This window comes from Meleagris gallopavo, chromosome 1, assembly GCF_905368555.1.
Source record: "Meleagris gallopavo chromosome 1, MGAL_WU_HG_1.1, whole genome shotgun sequence".
Classification (NCBI taxonomy): domain Eukaryota; kingdom Metazoa; phylum Chordata; class Aves; order Galliformes; family Phasianidae; genus Meleagris; species Meleagris gallopavo.
The window spans coordinates 103,921,666-103,946,025 of record NC_139404.1 but is presented as its reverse complement, the minus strand read 5'-3'; the positions used below and the strand labels follow the sequence as shown (position 1 = coordinate 103,946,025).

The window sequence follows — 24,360 nt, the reverse complement described above, 5'->3', positions numbered from 1 at the left end:
GAAACTGGTATATAAAAGAAAACAAAAGCACAACTTTACCCTGTGTCTGACAAGCCTGCACTAACTGCGGGTTCACCCATATTCGGTTTTAAGCAAGCAGCTGTTGTGCGGGGTGCATCTGGCAGCTAGCCTTCCCCTGCTGCTGGCTGGCATCCTGGCCTTCAGGTTGCAGAAGGAGCCCACACCACACACAGGTCTCACCCATAAGCCCACCTCCCCACAGCACGAATTGGCCCTCAGTTCCACACCCAAACTCTACAACTACAGTTTGGATCCTTAAGTTCTTCTTGCAGTTTGAAAGTCCTGCTTTGTTCTCATTTGTTGTTGTTGTTTTTAACTCCGTTAAGAAAATGCCCGTGCCCTGCTTCAAGGGGTTTGCCTTTATTAACAGGTGCAAAATAGGAGATATTCTTCATATATGCAGACATAAAGCTCATTACAAGCAAGAATATATGAGAGACATAATTATGTAGAGATTCTCCAAAATAGCTTCACAAGTATCTATTCTTGTTTTTCCTCTATTTTTATTGAAACTTTGTACAGAAGTTTTAAACATTTCCATACAATACTTTTAGACAGGACAAAATGCCATGGTAAAGGAATGTAAACTGCAAGAAACACAGTCTGAAGTATCCAAATACTCTCTAATAAGAGTTTTAGTTTGAAGACTAATGCAGTAGGCGAAATAATATGCATACAGTATACAAAGAACAGTATACACAGGGCCAGCAATGCTAACTATGAAAATTTTGCATCAGATTTACTTCAAAGATTTATAGCAATATGATAATTCTATACACTAGACCAAAATTAATTTATCATACATCGTTTCTATGACAAAAAGCTTGTCATTATGGACAGTAGCAACTTACAAGTATAATTAAGCTGTATTAATTTCATTAACACTTCTAAAACTATATTCCTACTACAATAATTTTTATCAGTATATTGTCTTATAAGATCTTAACAGACCTTTAAATAACACTTTACCAAAAGAGACCTGGATCCATTATAGCGATCTTATCTACATGCCCATTTGGCTTATTTCAAAACAAACAAACAAATGAAAAACAAAAGAAAAAAAAAAAGGGACAAGGAAAAAGGCAGATTTCAAATGCTATAGATCGTATCATTTGGTTTTGGTCTGAAATGTATTTTAATTGAATAGTTAAAAAAAAAAAAAGGCAGTTCATTAACTGGTATTTTATATAAAATCTGCAGAAAAATACAATAGCAACAAAAAACCAAAAATACCTCACAGATATCTAAAAAAAAAAAAACATCAGAAATACAAGGTAAAGCAGCATCACTTTGACACTGTGCTTCAAAAATAAGAAGATGAATGAAGAGACTGCTCTAGTGATATTAGAAAATTTGCTTTCTTCTTGAAGAAGACTACTAACATTTTGCACAGCAACTATTTTTATAACCACCTCATTTAAAAACGTGTATTCATAGACACAGAGAATTGTCATATCATTACCATTTTTGCTCAAAGTGTCTGACTTTACACAGTGAAACTGATAATGCTAAGTGTCACCAGATGTCACTATACCATGAATTCAATATTAGAACAGAAGTGAAGCAAATGCCTTTGAACCAACACCATAAAAGAAATAATTGAAAGTGTTTTGTAAACAAAACAAACCACTTCGCAAAACAAGAGAGTTCAGAGATCTCACAGTGAAATCAGAAATTCTAATTATATATGTTTACATTCTAGGACTACTCTTTACCTTAGGCCAATTAAAGCACATTAAACCATTTAATTATATACAAACATTTTCTTTAAAAAAAATTTAAAACATTGCACACAAGTTTGCTTTTTAACATCACGTAACAAGGTTAGTTTTATTTTCAAAACAATTACATTTAAGGGCACAGAACATACAGAATACCAAATTAACAGGTGAGCTTTTTTTTTTTTTTTTTTTTTTTTTTGCTTTGCTATACATGCTAAATCCAAAGATTTCCTCAAAAGTGTTAGAGCATATCAGCTCCAACCTCTCCCGTGCATCCTGTTCTCTAAAAGGGAGTATCTCCCATCACCTCCTTTATCTCAGGATTTAAAAAAATATATATATAAAAAAAATAAAGCTGTACGTTTTAAAGTTGTAAGCAGCTTTAGCTTTAAGTGTTCATGCAGAGATCCCCTGATGGCTCTGCCCATTCACCGTAACCTTGCAGGAAATCCTTTTCACTACTGAGTTACAGTACTCTCATGACTTGCATCAGAAGTCTCACGCTGGCCCTTCTGGGATAAGGGTGAAACACAGATTTGGAGAAGTAAAAAAAAAATACACGAGTGGTTTAACTGAAGGCCATTTTTAATTTCTTACAAAACTCTCGCCATTTCCTTTCAGGTATTAGCAAAAGCTAACAGGAAAAAGAAACAAAAAAAAAAGAACAGTGATAAAAGCAATAATTAAAAAAAATAATTAAAAAAATAACTTTGGCAGAGAACAGCATCAAATCATTCATTAAAAAAAAAAATTAAATAAGAATAGTCTCCCAGAATGCACTCTTAAGCTCTCAAGAAGCCGCCGCCTTCTTCGCTTGTCTTTTTTTCTTCTTTTTTTAAATAAAAGGCTTCTAGTAGATTTCTGGGAGAAGATTCAGATATCTTAACAGAAAAATAAGTTAAGGGTAATAACAAAAAAGGTGTAGTTCCAAAACGACTTCTTCAAGACTGTCATTCTAAGTTCAAGGCAATAAATAATCCCCTTGCTGCAGAGAGGGAAGCCAAGCATCCCCCTGGCTCTGCCCCTGTGCAGCTTGCCAGTCCCACCTCAGAGGAGGCCAGTCATTAACATGTATGGAACCAATTGTCCATTACGGGACAAACTGCAGTTCTATCAGACCAAAAAGTTGGTGTTTGGACCCAAACATATTAACCAGGATTGTAGGCAGATCATAACCAAAAAAATTAGCAAAGGCATGTTTACGCTATAAAAAAAATAACCCTCGAGCAACTTCTAACACTACAGCCTCTTAGACTGGGTGAGGCATTTGCTCACCAACAGTTTGCTTGAAGCCTTAAATTTTGGGGGAATAAAAGGATTTTGTTAAGTGGTTTACATGTAGCAAAGAGTATCGGGCAAGTTCTATGACACCTCTAAGACATGGAAACAGAACACGACTGAAGAGGCCGACATCAGGCAGAGAGTACCATAGAAATGTTTGTAGATGACTGAAAAGAAAAAAAAACCACCAAACAAACAATTTGCTAAAAAGCTTATTCACAATAACGGTTTAAATGGGGAGAGTATTACTCCATGAATATTCTAACCGCCTGTCAATTATCACTTATATTGATTTGGCAACTTGTTAGTTCAGCAAAAATAAGAACGTATTAACTGGAATATTGAGTATCTCAGATTCAACAGTCAATGGCTGCACTGTACACCTGGGAAAGATTCTGACTCCATACGATGATCAAAGATCAATTTGACCACGGATCTGACTGCAGTTATACTGACCAGGATACACGCATCTCATGTATTAACTATTTAAACAGAATGGAGATAGAATTCCGTTCTGTTTAAATAGCAAATGACTTGGGGAAAGAGGAGGGAAAAAACAACCTGGGAAAACACATTATAAGCAAATTGCTATTTAGGTGGCACTAAAAGCCATGCCTTCAGCTTCATAACTACATAAGGCACCCTGGAAAAAAAGTAAGCAAGGACGAAGCAAGGGCAGCCAAGCAGAAGGGTCCCTGAGCTAACCTAACTGCACAGGTTAGGTGGTAATGCATTTGTTAGTATTAGAGCCAAAAAGACTGCTCTGGAAAACCCAAGTACCAGCTGCTGATAGAAAGACAAGCCAAGTTAGTAAGGACAGTGCCCAGCACGTGAGTCTCTTTCCCTGTGCCAAATCTGGCACACTAGAACCTAGGCTTTTCAAGAAAATACTGATAGTCTGAGGCTTATTCTCATTCTGCAAGTCATTTTTCATTCCAGTAACATCAGGCAAGTTCTGTCCTAGATTATTTTATCCTGCATAGAAACATTTATTGATGTTTTATGTCTTTTACATACAGTATCATTATACCCAACTCACCCCATCATTAAATTGAGATTCCTTTAACATACTTCATATACTAGAATTTTACCATTAAGAAGGAGTTAAAATATTTTTTTCCTGAATGAAGTGAGCCACAAACTGCAAGAAAATGTGTATTTACACCAAGACTCAGGTATGGTAACTCTCCTCTCTAAGATGCTCCAACAGGGTTCCAACACTACCGTATTTCCAGTTAGAGTATCCTACTTCACAGTGGCAACAACTAAATGAAGTGGAGAAAGGTGAGACATCTCATCCTCTAACTAAAGTCTTAGAGCTAGTGGGAGTCAACTGATTTCAAAACAAACAAACAAAAAAATCCTCCACAAAACTCAACATTAACTGGTATGCTTGAAAATACACATCATATATCATATTGCTAAAAGCTACTTAAGCAGCCTGCAGCTTACAGGACACCCACTGTACTGGAAAACAAACAGTCTTCAACAGTCAGTGGCAAGATTAACCCAAATTTCATCTCTCTGGAACTATTTGTTCTCAAGTTTATTAAGAAATTTGACTTTGCAGGGGAAACATTTCTGGACCCTTAAAACACATCGGGCATTGTCGGCACAGCCCCTCACACTGTTTCAGCCTGGCCACTTGGGCTCTTCCAAACAATTCCCCAGACAAGCTCAAGAGCAAAGACTGCTGCAGAAGTTGGTTCCAAAGGCAGCCTGGATGTGACTCTGGAAACAGGGCCTTTGCACCTCTTCCTCTCACCTCCCCTTCCCCTCTCAACATACAGCAGCGATAAGGCTGTGGAGCGTTCCCTTTTTCCCCCCATCATGGAGGAAAAAAAAGAATTATATTTTAGTGTGTTCACTGAACTTAAGACATGTGAAGTCTAATATTTCTCTTTCTCCCATGTGGTAGAGCCTATGTATAGATTTTTCTCTAAAAAGAGGTAAACCCTAATTATGTCAATGACAATATAAGGCTACAGTTTTGTGGACTGTCAGCATTGAATGTATATTCTTCCACTTCAATACAACTATAAAGTCACAATGAAGAGAACCCTTTTTCACCCCCCTTTTCCTCTCTCTTCCATTGCCAGTTCATCATCTCCAGGGTTTCTTTGCTTTAAATATAACAGCTTTTCAGTACTGCAATTCACAAAGGATAAAGATCAAAAGATAAACATTTCCTTACAGGGAAGAACGATAGAAAGCTACTAACAGATACCACATTTTAAATTACTACAGGAAAAATATCATTCTGTTGTTGCCGTAAGAGAACTGAGAAGCTGAAAACACTGGAAGTGATGAGCAAAATTCATAAGTATTATGTTGGCCAAGATAACACAGCTACATTACAAAGAACAATGATACAATGATGTGCATCACAACTTTGCATTCAAGATCTTTCGACATAGCTTTAATCATTTTAGATTTTACACAAAGGTAAATGATTACTTGTTATCTTCATCTTAATGTTGACTGAACTCTAGAACTGCCTGACTTCAAACACAGCCACCTGCCTGCCTTTGGTATATTTACACACGTGTACATGGAAAAAAAAGAAAAGATTAGTACTGCAAACGAGGTGAGAGGAGAGAAGAAAGAAGGGGAGAGACACCACAAAACACATCCTGCTTTCAGCAGATAGGACAACATGTCTCAAATGGTCTCTAAATAGGCTAAAGTTGAGTTGATTTTACAGTTATAGCGTAAACAATGCCTGGGTTGCAGTTATGTTACTTGGAAAAAATAAAAATAAAAAAAATCTCCGGAGACCTGTATCAACTTCTGTATGTTTAGCCATACCCTTAAAAGTTCACTATTCACTCACAAAGAGAAATAGACAAACATGAATATTCCAAGCGAACAGACACAGACCAGTCCAGTATTTAGTAATAGTTTAACTTTCGGAGTCTCTTCCAGCATTTGTAAACAAACAGTCTCTTCCTCCATCTCCCGAACAGCTCTCTTGTTCATGTTTTTACTTTTAAAGCCACAGAACCAATCTATGAATTTCAAATGTCTCTCTCTATCATCAGTTTCTTCCTCGTGCTTTTTCTCACCCATCAAAGCCGCTTGTCCATTCGAATAGCAATCAACTGGTGTCTCGACTTCAGAGTGACTTACAGAAATCACCGGGTTGCTGTCATCTCTGCAAGTAACCAGAAGATTGATATCCTCAGGCTTAATATTTTTAATGTTTTCTTCAGATTTGCCATTTGGAATGATATGGTTAGCATTTTCATTACACCTCAAGATGTTCTTTTCTTGTATTTTGTACCGCTCCCCCTTTGCAGTATTCTCTTTTACATTCCTGTTTCTCACAGCCCAGAAAGTGGTTGTTCGAACCTGTTCCTTTGTAGGCGGAGGCGTAAGAAGGCTCACTATAAAGGTCACAATTCCAGTGATCCAGAACAGAGCTGTAGCAACATACATGTAATGGATGTTTTTGATAAAGCTTGGCCTAGTATCTGGCTGGTTACACTCCGGAGCACGATAGATAAATGCCAGTATCAACCGTATCGCTCCAAGGACAAACCCAGCCATTCCGCCATAGAACGCTCCCTGTTCATTGCAACGCTTCCAAAATATACCCATAAGAAACAGAGCAGCCACCGGTGGGGTCAGATAGTCTGCTACCTCTTGAATATAAAGGTACATCTGACCACCTTGCATTTCAACAATTATGGGGACCCATGCAATGCTTATAACTACCATGAATGCCACAAAGACTCTTCCTACAATCATCAGTTCTCTAGACGTTGCACTCTTCCGAATGAGTTTGTAGACATCAAGCGTGAATATGGTGCTGGCACTGTTGAATATAGAGTCCAGGTCACTCATCAGTGCAGCAATCATCACAGCCATCATCAGTCCCCGAAGACCAACCGGCACAAGTTTCATCACCAAACGTGGGTAGGCAATGTTAGAGCATCCGGCTCTGCTCCCGCAGACTTGAAAACAGTGTTCAGGATTAATGCAGGCGATATCATCTGCAAACAGTATTCGTGAAATCATCCCTGGGACAACTATAATAAACATTGGCAGTAACTTTAAGAAGCCTGCCATCAGAGTGGATCCTTTGGCATGAGCAATGTTTTTTGCAGCTAAAACTCTCTGCACTATGACTTGATCAGCACACCAGTACCAGACAGATGCTGGAGTCTGTCCCAACAGAAATCCAGGCCAGGGAATATCTTCATCTGTTGGCTCACGCAACATTTTAAGAGCGTCGGGCTTTGGGTCCACATTGCAGGAATTGGTATTGGAAATGTTGTAGGTTAACAAGATAGACGTAATATTTGGTGATGCTAACATGTACCTTCTTTTAACTTCTTCAAACCCACCAACCTCCATAATACTTATGATCATAAGTGTGAGGGCACCAATAATCATAAGCAGAGCTTGAAGGGTGTCTGTGTAGATGACAGCCACAAGACCTCCGGTCACAGTCAACAGTGCAGTCATTCCAATAAGGAGGATTACTGACAAATAGAGATTCCAACCTAGCGATTCTTGAATAAAAAGCGCCCCTGAATACAAGTCAACTGAAAGTTTGGTGAAGATATAAAGAATTAAAGACAATGCTGCAAAATAGATTTGGATTCTATGCCCTCCAAAACGCTTGGACAAGTATTCCGGCATGGTGTACACTCCTGACCGAATGTAGACAGGGACAAAGACCCATCCTAAAAGCTGCAAAAGCATTAAGGCGTTGAATTCCCATGCACCTACTGCAAATCCACTTGCCGCTCCAGATCCTGCGAGCCCAATGAAATGTTCACTTCCAATATTGCTCACAAATAAAGATGCACCAATCGCTACCCAGGTCATAGAACGCCCTGCCAAGAAGTAGCCACTTACGGTGCTTCGATTGTATTTCCACATGGCAAAAAAACCTATGCACATTACAAGCACGAAGTACAGCGCCACAATGGCAATGTCTGCTGTTTCCAAAGAAGCCCTCATTTTTGTAAACAAAATGACTTCGCACAGCTGACGTCCACTTCTCGCCCCCCAGCAAACGTCTCTTAAGCAACACGTGAACCAGTTAACATGTATCAACACTGCGGATCAAATTCTTTGTCCCTTGGTTTGCTGTCCTGATGCTGGTGGTTGTGGTACATTTAGTTTCTCCGCTTCTCAAATGGAAATTTGGAACTTAGCACGCACTTTTAATCCACATTCCACAAGAGCATCAGCCTTAACTCAGTTGATGTAGGAGAAATTCTTAGTTGCAGCTAAGTTTAGTGAGGCCTACTGTACCAACCCTGCAAGGCAGCAAAGACAAAAGACAAAGATTGAATTAGAGGAGAATTTCATGAAGTAATGAGAAAAAATTTGAAGTCTAGTAAAACAATGACTCAACACCACAGATTTTCCCCCTTTACATTTCCTGCAATCCATGCTGTATTTAAGCAAGCCATAATACACACAAATTCAATACTTGTAAGACTAAGAAGTTATGCCTTTTATAAGTCAACTTTAACAAGCACCTTAAGATACAAAGCAATTCCAGACTATTAAGTCACCCAAGTTCCCCCAAAGAAGGCAAGAAACAGATACATTTTCATTAATCTTTACTTTACAGTCTCTCAATTCTATTTCTCAAGCCTCTAAAAAGGCCTCTTTCAGACAATCTTAGGAAAAAAGAAAAAACACAAAGGAACTTTAACCTAGCTAGTCATCTCCTATATTGCTCTAGCACTGCACCTTACAAATCTTAATAGATCCTGATGTTGTATGCACGCACTCAAGACGCAAGCTGGATACTAGAGCTACAAAGTCATAATGCTGTCAAGAAACAACATAAATTTATCACCACCTGGAGAATCAAAGTTATTCCACAGGTTTTAAGCAAGCTTGCACCTGCCTAAGGTACAGATTATAACAGGGTTATATTTCACTCTGTAAGCTCTTCACATGTATCACACATCCTCTGAGTGAGGAAAAAGTCCCATTCATCCAGGTGGCAAAAGCAAAACTATGCCTCACATCCAGCTTTAGGGTATCTCTATCTTCCACATGCTTTTTGACATCTGCACCATGTGGCTTCAACATCCTCTGGGAGCACTCCGGGTACCACGATGAAAAACTGGATGGTTTTTGGTAGCTTCCAGTTCCCAGTACCACCCATCTGTACTCAAGCATGAAAAGGATCATATTAAAACCACAGGCAGGTTTGAAGGGAAAGTATATCCTGCTGTTCTATTCCCGAACCCCCCAGATCATACCCTGTTCTACTAAAGCACATCAGTGAACAAGGGAATTAATTTAAACACCCAGGATTGAAGCGCTCAAAGTGGAGGCAAGGGGATAATAAAAAGATTGGCTGTCATGATAACTGAAAAGGTGGGAAAGGGGCATTAAAGAGCTGCACAATGATTCCTATCTCTGTTATGGAGACAAGATGCTCCTTTCTCCTAATTCTGCCTTAGAAAGTATCATTTACCTACCAAAATCATTTAATGGCTTATGGGAGGATTGGACACAAAGTTTTTCTGCTTCCGATAGTAAACAAGCACAGTCCTGGAATTCAAGCTTATTACAAAGAAGGAAAGAACAGGAACTGACACCATTTCTCTTTCCCATCCACTAATAAAGGCAAGCACACAAATCACTGATTGCTGTTCCGAACATAAGGTCTGTCAGCCTTAGGAGGCCTACAAACATCAGTTTTAGGCACTCCCCCTTCTACTTCCTTTGCAAAAGCACTTTGGGTACCACTCTGAAAGCACATTTTTTCCCTATTAATTCACCTCCGATTAACACAAACTCATGGATAACATACATGCATTTGGGTGGTTTCTCCTTCAGCACCCTTGTAGCATACTCATTTTTCTTTAAAAAAAATTAAAACATTAAAAGTTCTCAAATAGACCATAATAAGCGATAGTTAAGGTTAAAATGCACACATACCCTGCCTGCCTTACTGAAGGCAGCAAAGGTGCTGACGTAAGAACATATGCTTCTCATTAAGGCAGATGTATTTTAAAAAAGGCTTACAAGAAACTTCAGCCTTAAGGAGAAAATCACAATTATGTTATTTGTGCAAGCTGGCTGTTTTTCAAGAGTAGTTCAGAATCAGAACAAGATAATAAGGGTTCCCCACCACCACCAGAAACCCACATGAGAATACACGTATTCATTCTGAGGGAGCTATAGTCAATAATGAAAGACTACGGAGACGTGGCACAAAATGGACTGATTACAGTACTGTGCTAAATTTCTAATGCTCGTAAGCCTCAAGCCACAGATGTATTTGAAATTCTTCCAGAGAAGAATTCATGTTTACCCCCACTCACAAATGCAGCACAAGTTAAATGGGTTAGTTTAATCCAACACAAAATTCTAAATACTTCAGATCATAGGGTGCCATCACACCATATGCCAGTGTTATGCATAGTATTCTTAACTTTAAGCATTTCTGAGCAACATTTTCATACTGCTGTTTCTTTTACTGTATTTTCCTAAGTTCAAGTACTTTATAATGCTTGCACCAAAAAATATAAATATTTTAAGGGAAGTGGAAGAAGAAACACTCTGGAGAATAAGAAAGTCTATACAGAGTCGGAATAATGGGCAAGCAAGAATCTATATTATCCTTCTTCTACTGTACGGCATAACATTCTACTGTCATTCTGTTACTGAAAAATGTTGGACTTGAATTTCAGTTCACTTCTCAATATTTTCTCTGTAGGTTAATCAACGACCCACTTCTCAATATTTTCTCTGTAGGTTAATCAACGACCCTGCAAAGTTATACTACACAGTAACATGTATGAATCGTGACAATATCCAATGAAACTATGTCTACATGATAAAAGAGATACCCAGCTCATAAGACCATTACACAAGCATATTCAATCCCCCTGGAAAGAGCCTAAGTAAAAGATGCAGCTGCCGTTGAATAAATTGTGATATTTCTCAGTTGGGATACATGCCAAACTACTACAGGCTCATTCTAACTAAAATAAACAATATGTGAAGTTTATTGAGTATTTCCCACTGGAAGGTACAGTCAAATTATTCATTTTAAACAAGCAGCCTACAGAGGCTTGAACTATCACCTTCGTAATCAACATCTGAAATTTACAGGGTTCAGCTTACTTGGACAGGAAGGTGTAAAGTTTTCAGTAGCTGCCACAAATCTGCTGCACTGTCACTAAATTACTTTACTAAAGTAGTCTCTTGTACCAGTTTCATACTAGACCTAATTCCAAAATAACCCTGGAATTTTTTATTTTTTTTTTTTATTATTATGAAAATGAGACACGTCCCTCTGAACTTTCAGCAAGTTACGACCTCAAGTCTTAAGAAGGACTTCTAAGACATTCCATGGGAGTTTAAGCTCATGTTATTAGAGCAGCATACATTGTGGCACTGACAGAAAAAAAAGAAAGACAGCCTTGCTGCCATGATTTTTCTCCCTAGAGCAGTTTTCTGGCTGGATCATATCAGAGATGCAAAACAATGTTTTTCCCTCTTGCATGAAGACAGAAGATTACAACTCTGGTGAAACAATGCTCTTGTCTCCAACAGGCAGCCTGTGTTGTAAGAAAAAAAAAAAAGTCTCAAATCCCTGAAGAGATGCTAGATAATGTGAAGCAGATTTAGGGTGGGATTTGTAGGAGAAATTTGTATGATTGTTTTAAAGGAACACTTTCTCTACAGTGCTTTTCTAATAAGACAGGCCTTTAAAAGTGCCAGAATCAAACTGTTCCAGCCCTGAAGCAACTATCTGGTCTGTGCTTAGAGTCTATTTCTCTTAATTGCAGATGGGAGGCTTCCCATTTCATTTCCTCTCTCCCCTGCATTTACAGAGCTGGTCCCAGTGACCAATGCTTTAAGGGTTAATTTGAGCATACACACAGCCACATAAGACACACAGTAGTCTACACTCACTTGTTAGCAAATTAAGTACAGAACTTTGTTCACAAGGTAGTTTTGAAGGTCTTTTCCTAGAAGTAAGATTTCTTCACTCCTATCTTCTTCAAACAGGGGAAAGCTAATGTAATCTAGTAGTGCCTTACCTATTGAACAACTCACCTGTGTAAGACTTCCAGGCTTCCAGACTCAATACCTGCACAAAAAATATTAACGATTTCTCTCCCAGAGGGAGGAAGGAAAAAAAAGAATGAAGATTTTATGTTTTGAGCAGGCCTGCACAACATCCAACCCTCTGAGTGCTGTCTGTCCTATTCAGACTGCGGGCTGCCTGCTACAGACACGCAAGTGAGTTCCTACTTGTTCACTGCTCCACAGTAAACATAAGGATGCTTAAGGTAACCTATCTTTCAGAAAAATAAACAAAAAATGGGAAAGGTTCTGTTCCATTTATTGCAGCATGCCAGGGGAAAAAAAAAAAAAAAAGAAAAAGAGAGGGGGGGGAGAGAGAGGAGCACAAAAATTTTCTTCATAGATCAACTGCATCAACTGATACATTTCAACTTCTTATGTAGCACATGTCCTTGAGAAGGCAAGGTCTGCTCAGGACTACCCTAAACATCCACAAACTGACTTTTAGGACTTGGCCTCATAAATGATGAACTGGGCCAGAGGGGCTGGGCTAGAATGGCACCCAAAAGCAACACAGTACAGCAAAGGAAACAGGCAAACTCAAAGGTAGAACTGGACCTGTAACATTTAATAACTAAGTCTGAAATGTCACTTTCAGCAGCTCAACATGCTGGAATTATATGAATGGGCAGCTACCTCGCTCAGCCTGTTTGCCACAAAGACTCTGCTGCCCTAAAGTGATACTACATTAACACTTCTCCAGCCTTGGAAAACACAGGTGCCACAAAGGTACATGTGTAAGTTGTCACCACCACAGAAGTCCAATTCAGGATGCAAAGTTCAAGTCAGTCACTCACTCACTCACTCAAAGGAGTTACTACAAGCATATAATGTACTTCTTTGTCTGGCATCTCAGGAATGACTCCAATTCTGTTCTTCATCATTTTATAGCAGCACCAAAGAAAGAAGGTTGCTCTGTAGCATGTTCTTCTTGATTCTAAAGGACTGCCAAGGAGACAGAAGAGAAATAAGTAACCTCACGCATGCAGTTCAGCAGCAAGAGAACTACATCCTTACAGGCAACTGCACTGCATTTTGCCTGTCAAAATGTTATGCTATTATGGTCTCTTACAGAAGCAGTAACTGGAGTACTGTGAGGCCATATGAAGCTAAAGGCCAGCATAACTGACAGCATCAGCATTGTAAATCAAATTATTTATTCTTGTTTGTTTTTTATAAACAAAAAAACAGTTCCTCCTGTCCCAAAGCATATACACATTTCCAGGTCCTTCACCAAGTCACAAGGGGGAAAAAAAGCAAGCAAAGGAAAGAGGATGCAGCCTTACTGCAGTGATCATGCAGCACAGGTTAAAGAACTACAAACCAAGAGGAAGATAACTTATCTTCCAAAATCTACATTACTAGCAGTGCCTCAGCAAGCCTCTTCATGCTGCTGCCCATCACTTCAATATTCAGATAACTTATTTTCTCCTAAGTCTTCTGTAGTACGCCAGGAATAGTGGATGACTTGCTACTACTGTTCTTCCCAAAACTTCACACACCTAAGGGGAAGAACTTGAGGAAAGAAGATGCAGAAAATCCTTTTTATTTGTTAAAATAAAAGCCTTCAGAAAGACCATCTTTTCATGCCTGCCTAGGCATGCTGTAGTCTGCTAATCTTAAGGCTAGTACACCAGCTTTAGTTTTTAAACACGCTACCAGTTCAAAGGAAATTAATAGGTAAGCACTTCCTCTTCTTGTCAGAAAAAAGAACTGGCCTATGTCTATGTGGATGACATATTACCCGCTCTGAGATCATAAAGTACAGTTGCTCAGCACCTCCAAAAGATTGGGACAACCTTTCCAGGCAAATACATAGTATCATTACAGGGTTGTGATTGCTGAGGGGTAAGTCATTGCACTTTAAATTCAATAGTTTCTCCCAGCAGGTTTGTATTTCTGCTAACATCAATGGAAGTTCAAGTGCAGGGTGCTGCAGCTGGGCCAAGGCAATTCCACATGCAAAGACACTGGAAGGAGGACTTACAAAGCCTAGTGGATGTAAAGCTCATCATATACTTGCAGCCAAGACAGCCAACACAAGGCTACATCAAAAGAGGGATGGCCAGCAGGGAGACAGAGATGGTTATTCCTCTCCGCTCTCCCTTCATAAGGCCCCATACAGAGCGTTGCATCCAGACCTGAGGCCCCCAGTACAAGAACAACACAGAGCTGTTGGAGGAGGTCCAGAAGAGGCCATGAAGATGATCAGAGGGCTGAAGCAGCTCTCTTGTGATGAAAGGCTAAGGGAGCTGGGCTTGTTCAATCTGACAAAGAGAAGGCTACAGGGAGACCACATTGAAGTCTCCAACTGAACTTATAAGCTTCAGGGAAACCAACTTCTTATACAGGCAGGAAATGATATGTCAAGGGGTGGGGAGGAGGAGTAACATTTAGATCAGGAGGAAATGCTTTCCTCAGAGGGCAGTGAGGCACTAGTACAGACTGCCCAGAGAAGCTGTGGTGCACCATCCCCAGAGGCACTCAAGGCCGGGTTGGATGAGGCCCTGGACAGCCTGAGTTGGTAGGGGGCAACCCTGCCCATGGCAGGTGAGAGGGAGTGGAACTAGATAATCATTAAGGTCCCTTCCAAACAAAACCATTCAATTATTTTGTGATTTGTGTCCTCACCAAAACTCCAGCAGATGACTACTAGAAGTTCAGTTACCCACAGATGGGTCACTATAAGCAGCTCCTCCTTCCCCCAGGAAGAAAACCATGCTCCTTCTTGCAAATGCAGAGAGACAGATGACCTTCCTAATACACATGAACTAGAAGCAGAAGAGGAAGGAGAGCACAGAGAAAGCATGCAGCCAACAATAACAAAATTAAGAGCACTATAGGACAAACAGGATAAGAAAGTAGTTTTAAAGGGAAGTGAGAAGGGATATCTCTCCCAAGCAATGGGGAAAGGGAGAAGGTTCTGGCATCAGGCAGAATTCACCATGCCAGCTAAGTCTGTAAAGATGTCTGCTGATGTATTACATTAGCAGCTGCAGACTCAAATTCCTTCTCGTAGTGGCCTATCAACGTTCAGAAGCACCATCTTTTTCATTGCTTCTTGCAACTGTTATTTACCTGTGGATAAGTTTGTTTAAGTAGTTTGTGATTTAGATCAATAGCAAGAAAAAGGATAAAGGAAGTACAAACATGCAAGTATCTGACTTCCACAGAGGACTTGGGACCACAAAATAAACTTTCCTGTGTGTGAATGACAGGCATCAATTACTATTAAAAACACACAAGCCATCAGAAAGCACTATATATCTCTACTGTTGAAGATGATTCTTCTTTGGCTGCAAAGCACAAAGACACAATCTAGTTAGTGGTTACCATCACCTGTCAGTTTATTAGAATAACTTGCACAACTCCTAATTCAGAAAAATGTGTTGGTTCACCTCATTTGAAGAGGATTTCAACTAAGAGAGCAGGAACTTCATAAGCTATTTAGAGAAAGAAATGATCATTAAATGCGAGTCACCACACAACAGGGCAGAAAAGGAAGTCATTCTTCCAAGAATTTCAAGGACAAAGGAAAAAAAAGAAAAAGAAAACCATATAAAACACACTCAAAGCTTATTCAGGACTTCCCCAGGTTCCTATCACATTTATGGCTGTCCACAATCTTTTCAACAACATAAAGTATCACAAGTTTTATTGTTAACTGAGACTGAAGTTTCTCAGGCAGAATCCAGTTTTGAGGCCCCTCAAACTTCTTAGTCTGATGATACTCTTGCAAGATTTCTGAAGGCATTTCAAGGCACCAAAATGAGTATTAAAGTTATCTTGATTAAAGATCAACTAGAGCAATTCTGAATTGAACTTTCTAATTACCTATAGTGAACACTACCCAGCTTGCTTAGGTAGTCTCAACAAACTCCAATGAACATATCCCCCTCCTCCATGTTATGCATGCACCTTTGTTTATACGTACTATTCCTTAAATGATTTTATGACCAAAGCACAAAGACCAGCTTGCAACTGGACAAGATTAAAAAAAAAAAAAAAAAGGAAAGAAAGAAAAGAAATAAAGGATGTGAGAAATAGCAAAACAGCAGTTCCTGTGTCAACATGAAGAACTACATTTTTAGCATTCATGACAGTTTGCCACCCCCATGCTTGTTTCTGTTCCCCCTCCTCAGCCAGGCCGATACATTTCTGTAACATCTCAGCTCCAGAATTTGAACTGATGTTCCCATAGCAGACACCTTTAACTTGCCTTGCTTTCTGTATTTTTAGCTCTCATCTTTCCTGTCCAACTTCTACATACCTAGTTATATTTTACCCACCTGCCCTCCTTTCCACTGTCTGCCCCTTCCACCTCATTACTGGCTCTCCTACAAGAAGCACACCAGAGCTACATCCCACAGGGCAGGAAGCTTTCAAGTGAATAACCCAGTGGCTCCTGCTGCTCTCAGCACAGAGGTCAGTATAAGCAATGCTAACTGCTGCTTCCACTTCAGCAATGCTTCCTCTGTCAGATCTGTAGTAAAGCAGGTGCAAGCAGCTGTGGGTCACAGAATTAACAATCTGCTCAGTCTGTAATCTGACAAAAAAAACAAGACAAGTGACTTGATCAATAATCAACAATCCCCAACGTGCCAGTGTTACGGCTCTGGAACAAGAGAATTTAAGGAGATCACCTGAAAGAATATGTAAAACAGCAAGGACTTGCATTATTAAAAAATACATATTATGTACTAGAAGAAAACAAATGTATACACACATTCATACTTGAGTTAATTTAGCAGACAAGTCTAACTGATAAAAAGGACATGTTAAAAAGCCAGTCACTCTTAAGGTGCGTTTTTTTTTGTTGTTGTTGTTTTGTTTGTTTGTTTTTTATAACGAGAGCAATGGTGTGATTTTATCAATACAACAGGTTCTCATTTATGAAAAATAGAATACAAACTACTCCCATGTCGAAGCTTACAAGTCTCTCTCTGATCATATATATCCAATGTGTACAGATAAATGCACACACACGCACAATGAATAAATGAGAGGAGACGCACAACCAAAACAGAACAGCACAGTGCTGAATAGGTAGCAGGAGCAAAATGGGGAATTCTTATCTTAAAAGTTTAAGCTGCCATGTTTATCCACTAAAGAACAGCTGGCCAAATCCCGCTGAAGTCTGTTGGCCCCAGCATAGTCACAACAGCCTGCTCACAGCCCTGCCTCTACACTCAGGCAGCTCAAAAGCTAAGAAAACGAGAGCTGCAGAGTAACCAGCCCATTCTGTTACACCTATTCAATCACTCAACAAGCCTGTATAAACCAACAGACTTTTGACTATCTTAATTCCTGCCATCATCTTAGTACTCACTTCAATTTTGCCTACCGCATCTTGCTAACAACTATCTGCTATAAAAAGGTTTAAACAACTTCACAGAAAATAATAATCCTTCACCTCCTCCATATTCAAACCAAGTAAATATCACACACTTGGCAGAAACTTGCTACTCTCAGATCCTAGGAAAGAAAAATGGCAAATGTCAGCGAAGAGGGTATCATTCTCTAACGCTGTCTGCATCACACAGTTCAAATCCAGTAATTCTGACAGTAATGCTTAAGGCAGAAAACAAAAAAGCTGACTCTCATAGGAGAGTCAACTGCAGACCCTGTAGCTTTCCAATCCTCTCTTTTGGTTCCGGCTATTTGGTCTTCCTTCCAGAACCCCCACAGATGTCCTTTCCCTGCTACACATAATATCATTAAGAGCCTACTTCAGCCCACTAAAAAAGTCAAAGGAAACAGAAGAAAACTCGTAATTTCAACCAACCAAACGGGGGTGGTGGTGCAAGAGTGTACAGGAAAGACATAATTCATGGTAAGAATAGGTGGGTTTATCAAAAAAAAGAAAGAAAATAAAAACAGTATCTGCCTGCTTACTGCCCCCCTCACTCCCTTTTCCTTTTCCTAGCAACTAAAATATCAAAAGCCCAATTGCTGCAGTTGCCTACGTAGCAATTAAGCATAATAGTCAAGATGTCAAGCAACACTATTGCCCATTACTTCAGCTTTCTTAAAATAGAAGAATGATCTCCACAGCAGGTAGACAGTTTCTGAAAAGCAGCAACCTGCTCAGAAGACAGCAAACAAGTGCTGAACACAGTTACACTGTGTGAGTATGCTGGCCAAACTGAGAGTCTAAGTGCACTGCAGGACTACTGAGGTGGGTGCACAGGTTCCCTAGCTAAGAGAATGGCTGTAGTAAGGTAAACAACTGTTAAATCATGATGCTTTCACTACAGATGAAGTGGGGTAGAGCACAGAAACAGATTGCCCAGAGAGGTAATGGGTGTCCCATCCCTAGAGACATTCAAGGTCAGGTCAGACAGGGCTCTGAGCACCTGATCGGGCTGTAAGTGTCCCTGTCCACTGCAGGAGCGTTGGACCGGACGATCTTTAAAAGGTCTCTTCCAACTCAAACGATTCTATGATGCTAACAAAAATACTGACATGCTTTTTCATTTTCAGCAAGATCCTCTACTAGAAGTTTTTTCAAGTGCCCATTCTCTGCAGCTGCAGTCACAACGCTGTCCTGTCGCAGAGGGTTGTCCCAACTTGCCAGTCAGGCAGCAGCAAGCACAGCACGGGGATTCCGCCTGCTCTGTCTGTCCTACGCTCCCCAGGCTGCCGGCTCCCGCGTGGGGTGTCTCGTATTGCCGCCCTGCGGTCGGTCTGCAAAACAGCAGCAGAGCAAGAGGAAGCCATTTCCAGCTCTTCCTTCCCTTTCCCCTTCCCATGCCCCACTTCCTTTCTTCCCCAGACTCCCAAGGGAGCTGCAGCAGCACCAGGAGGGAAGCCAAAGGAAGGCTCCCTGCAGAACAGCTCACTTTCCAGAGGCCAGAGCTCCAGCACAATCACCAATGGGTCACTGTCCGTTCCTGCTGCCAGAACCCCCCTGGCTGAATGCTCTCCTGGGAGAAAGGCAGAAATAATTAGAAAATCATGCTCTAAACTTCACTATTTGTAGCAAAATATGAAGCGCTATGTCTTTATTCTGCATCCCTACTTTCCACACAACTGCAGCCTTTGACTCAGGCTCCAGAGTGTAAGCAGTGCACCTTCATACACACATCTCCATGCTGCTAAGAATTGGTGACAAGTCTGCTCTCATGCTACTAGCACTTTGAATGTAGAAAGCAAAAGAAAGAGGCAAAATTAACTATTTCCACCATAAGTTACTGCTACCTCACTTCTCTGGTCTCATACTGGCCTTTGTAAGAACATCTCCTCCTCCTCACACTACCCAACTGCTCCCACTGCAGCTACTTCTCAAATACAGCGACACCACAAACAATTGTTTTTTCTTTCCTCCCTCCGCCTCCCTCCCCCTCCCCCCCAAATTAATATACTCGGGAAGCCCTTTTAGGGATTCTTATTAATTAGGGTTTCTTGAGAGTCAGAGCGGGGTCTTTGCTGATTGAGGGGACAGCCAATGAGCAACTTAGAGATTTTTGCTACAAGTCTGATACACGACTGCACACCACCTACAGGACAGGACAGGGAATGGCTCCTCAGCTCTAACCAGAATAAAGTCACAATCCTTCAGATAAATACAGCGCACCAGCTGGTGACAAAGTCTGAGTTGTGCAAGTTTTCCCTCCTTCCCCTAAGCTTTCAGGTACTGTGTTTTTACAGCAACAGTAGGAAAGCTGGCGAGACTGAGGACATCTGCCAAGAACAACAGGGACAGAGAAGAATGGGACGGGATCAGAGCCACACTGAACAAGCAGAGTCCTGCAGCCACACAGAGGTCAGCTGGATATGAAGAAGCCTTGCTGCATTATATATTCTATCAGTCAGAACAGAAGCCACATGCAAGAGAAGAACAAGGGATCGCCAGCTTGAACACAGGAGTACTAGGAAGTAAAAGAACCTAAAGCAACAGAATTGATTTAGAGGGAGTTCGTTCTCCCTAGGTCCGTGCAAATGCCAAGGCAAGTATGAAAAACAACTGTGGGTGGGGGGAACCCCGCAGAACCACAGCACTTGCCTTCAAAGAGAGAGCTGTGAAAATCCACCAGACTGCAGCTCTGAGGTTTGCACTCAAGCTGCTCGGGGAGCCCACAGGAGTTAACAGTAAAGCATAAGGAAGACAGGGCAGGGGAGGTGCTGGATGAGAAGGAGTATCAGGGACAGCAGGGGACGAGCCAGCACTCGCTCAAGCTCAGCCTGAAACAAGTATAGAGCTCACAGCCACAGCACAGAGGGACTGACAACCTTGCACACGGAGCATCTGCTTGGGATGGCTTTATCAGAGAGCTCTCATTAAGGGAAATGAAATTTACTCAGCACTGTGTTCAACTTCTGCAGGGTTGTGCAATTTTAGGCCAAAATCAGGTCTCCATATTTTGATCAATTTAAGTTAGTATCATGCTTCAGATTACACATCATTAAGGAGTTATCAGAACAACCCATCTGTCATGATCCAGCAGTACTGTGCAGCATACAACCAGAATGTACAGAAATTTGTTTCAAATGTACACTGCACATGAAAGGGAACAGTAATAAGACACTTACTGAAAAGCAAACAATCAAGAAAACAGCACCTAGAGATTAACTACCTAGATTTTAGAATTATGACATGGGTAGGTTAGAAACAATATTCCTGAACTAAAACTTGGTGCACAAACACACAGCTTGCAGGAGAAAAAAAATAAATAAGATGCATCATTAGGAAAGAAAATACAAGGATCAAGAGAGAAAGGTTGCAGATTTAGGACTTCAGTGCATTAATGCACATTGGGAGCATTCTACAACCAAGAGCCTATCTCTGGGTCTCAGTGCCAAACACTAGGCACTAAAGACATTTTTCCCCCAGCGCAGCACTCCATAGCATCCTTCTAGAGCAGCATTTCTCCATGCCTTACTAAGTCACATTCGCTATGCTTCCTGCCCCGTTCTGCCTTTACAGTGCCTGCACAGTACAAGGCATCTGCCACATTAAGAGCGCAGCCACAAAAAGCATCCCATCCCCGTACTTAGGGCTCACACGGGTACCAGGCTGAGCGCTGCTCCGCGAGGGGGTGCAGCGATATTCGCAGCTTTGCTCCACTTGCCGCAGTTCTCCACTAGGGGACTCACCTGAGAAGTCTACTACAGCTCCTGCAGTTAAGCCAAGTTAAAAAAAAAAAAAAAAGCCAACCCTGACATGTGGATGCTACATGTAAAATGAATGGAAATATACCAGTATATGTAGCAGATGCAATGCGTGAAGACGTGCGCCCGCAACTACGGAAGGCACAGAGTAACGTCACTTTGCTCCTCAACGTCCTATTGCAGATGGATGTGCTCATAAAACAAAGGCGAAATGCGACAGCAAGGGGTAGAACCAGGAGGGTATAGGCTATGAGTGCTGCTCCATGCCAACCCCAGCCCTGCGTGTTGCACTGGAGGCAGAATAAAGGCTAAAGGAGGCACTGGGGAGGGACTGCCGTGAGCTATTGTTTCCCAAATAGAGGGTCTCAGGTATTGCGGGATGCTGTTATTTTATCGCTATTTCCACATGCAGGTATCACACAGCCCCGATGGGGCTCTCGCAGAGCACCGCATCATCCCGCTCGCTCACACCACCGCTTATCACCGAGCCACCGAAGAGCAGCAGCGGTTGGCATCCCTTCCAAGGGGAGATATCGCTGCGGCTCAACTGGTGGTAGCAACGGCAGGGAGGGGGAGGAACGGAAAAAGGGACAAATCGAAAAATTAACACTAAGATCCCCCATCCCTTCCCCCACCAGAGGGCCGCAACGGGGATACCCATGTCCGGGCGTTGCGGGGCGAGGCCCGGGGGCACCGCGGGTGGGGAGGTACTCGGGGCAGGCGCGGGAAGTGCCCGGGAGACAGCGGGACCGCGGGAGGGCGAAGCCGGGGCTGCGCTCAGCCGGCAGCTGCTTACCTGCGGGGAGAGCCGCGCTGCGACAGCTCCCGGCGGGGGAGGATTCAGAAAAGGGGAAAGAGATAAAGGGCCGGGAGCCGCGCACAACTCCGCCTCGAGAAGCGAGGGAGGGCCGGGCGAGCGCTGCTCGCCCTGGGGACGGGGCTGGATAGGGTGAGCGGGGAAAGAGAGGAGCCCCCCGATTGCCGGTCCCACCTGGCCGGTCCCTTCCCGCCCGTCGCCCCTCCCTCACTCACCCTTTGCATGGCTTTCAGGATCAAAGCCAGTTCATAGCGGGGCATCGCAGAGCTCGGCCGTAGCGGGAGGAGCGGGGATTGGCGGGGCACAGGGGAAGAAGAGGGGGCGGCGGTGCCGGACAGGGGGTAACGGAAGAGGAGAGGAGAAAAGCGCGTTCCCGGCTGTGCTGGCGGCAGCTCCCGCCCGCGCGGCTCCCGGGCTGCACACACACCGAGCGGGCGGGCGGGCGGCGCGGCTTAAAGGGCGCCGGCAGCTGCGCACGCTCCGCCGCGCCGCCCCCTGCCCGCCGCAGGCACCGCCTCCGCCGCCGCGGCCTCGCAAGCAACAGTCCGCCCGGGGGCTGCCCCGCCGCCCCTGCCCCCGGGGGGCCGAATGGGGGACGCCCGGCACCGGGGAGGGGGCTCTGAGCCGGGCGGGCCGAGCGGCGGGGCGGGAGCCGCCTCTCCCCTGCGGCGGCTCCGGGCCTGTGCCCGCCTTCCTCCTTCCCGCCGCCGCGGTGGTGGCGGCTGCTGTGGCTGCTGCAGGGAGTGGAAATTTCCACTGTGTCCGCCCCCTGCTCCCCCCGCCGCGCACACACGCGCACCCGAGACCGCACGCGGCGGGGGAGAGGACGGTGCTGGGAACCCTCCGCGCCCGGAGCAGCCGGGCTGAGGTGCCTGCAGCCGGCTGAGGTGCCTGCAGGTGGGCATCCGCAGGCACCTTTCCAGAACCTTCCGCGGCCCCACCGGGGTGATTGTGTGGCCGGGGTGCATCTCAGCCAGAACATCCTCACTGGTGTGTCTTGCCCATGTGGTTCTCCATAGCATGGGCACATCTCTCTGACACACACCTTTCACTCATGTGTACCTAAGAACATCCCAGAAATACAGCACTGGAGCTGGATGTATAAACAGAGCTTGTCCTGAGTTTCTGCCCTGGGTTTTTGATGACCTTCTAGGCTTCCTGAGCACCTGAGATGCTCGCAGGGTACTGAGGCAGGATCTCGGCAGCACAAGAACATGAACCTTGCTGACCAGCACAGGCACAGCCCACTGCTGTGGTGCCAGGAGGATCCCCCGCCGCCTGGGAAAGGCTGTTGCTATGTGGTTGCTGCTGTGGACGAGCAGGATTTGCCTGGGCCTAAAGGCAGCTGTGGGATGAGAGACAGGAGGGAGAGCAGGGCCACTGGGCCATGGCTCAGGGTGAAGAGGAAGCAGGAAAGAAGGCAGCCTTCAAAATTAAAGAACTTTAATGAGATATCTAGGATCCCAGCACCCCGATTTATTACTGCATACCCTCGCTCCATCCTACAACAGGCTCTCATGCTGGAAGTCCTACAGTCCTCTAGTCTTCTCATTAACGTTGCCACCAACAAAGAAAACCTCTTCCTTCATCTCTTTTACGTACAATCTTAACCTCCCCTTGAAACACAACCTGAATTCATACCTCTCTCTTCATCAACATGTACTCATCTCAAGCACAAGTTGCCAGCCTACAGCCCTGCTCCATCCAGAGGGTCCTGAGTGCTCATCCAGGAGCCACAGCCATGCCTTCTCCACCCAAAAAAAAACCAACAAAAACCTACCACGAGCTCAGCATCACTTGCTTTCTCTGCACAGTAATGATATAGTAGCTGGTAAAATGAATCCAAGATGTAAGTACTGCTAATTGAAAACTTTTCCCAACACTTCCCACAGCAACTTGTGACATAGCCAGCTCTAGTGATGTTGCAGGCCTTCACCAAAAGGGAGTTGTAAGTTATTCCCTACGGGTGGTATGAGGCAGCACCCACACAGGCTTTGTTTCAGCAGCCATTTTTTGTGCCCTGCTGTTAGCTGTCAGCTGTTCAGGACTAATTGCCCATGTACAAGTATATTCCCAGTCTACACCCCCAAGCTCAGGTGTGCTTTGGCAGTAATTGCCCTTCTACCAGCTGGCAGGTGTAACTGCCTGTTCTTGCAGACCTTCCCTGATCGTTTTGATTTGGTTTTGTTTTGGTACAGTGTTGTGCAGAATGAGCTTCTTTTTGTTCTGAACAGCTGCCTGGGTCCTTCCAGAGGAAATCAGGGTAGTTTGGAAATGGCAGTTCCTATGGAGGATAGAGGTCAGGTACCCCCACCATACAAATATGAA

General features: G+C 43.0%; 2 protein-coding genes across 4 annotated transcripts in view; both read right to left on the bottom strand.

The window, feature by feature from the left end:
- The window catches only part of MRPS6 (mitochondrial ribosomal protein S6), a 45,807-nt gene extending 23,417 nt beyond the window's left edge, over positions 1–22,390 (bottom strand). For both annotated transcript variants that reach the window (XM_085242420.1, XM_085242429.1), the window contains exon 1: positions 22,248–22,390. In XM_085242420.1, coding sequence (XP_085098546.1) covers positions 22,248–22,292 — 45 coding nt within the window. In that variant the 5' untranslated portion in view covers positions 22,293–22,390. The remainder of the gene's footprint in view (positions 1–22,247) is intronic.
- On the bottom strand, positions 505–22,384 carry SLC5A3 (solute carrier family 5 member 3). Of its 2 annotated transcripts, none has more exons than XM_085242403.1 (2): positions 22,248–22,384; positions 505–8,296 (listed from the first exon to the last, which is right to left on the bottom strand). In XM_085242403.1, exon 2 carries the CDS (start codon positions 7,992–7,994, stop codon positions 5,853–5,855), a length of 2,142 nt encoding a protein of 713 aa, XP_085098529.1. In that variant the 5' UTR covers positions 7,995–8,296; positions 22,248–22,384; the 3' UTR covers positions 505–5,852. The 2 variants fall into 2 exon arrangements, with proteins under 2 accessions (XP_085098529.1, XP_003202945.1); XM_003202897.5 differs by lacking the exon at positions 22,248–22,384 and adding an exon at positions 9,021–15,789.
- Positions 22,391–24,360: the final 1,970 nt, after the last annotated feature.

Coding starts and splice junctions, on each gene's coding strand:
- SLC5A3 (XM_085242403.1), bottom strand. CDS start 7,994: ATGAGGGCTTCTTTGGAAACAGCAGACATTGCCATTGTGGCGCTGTAC.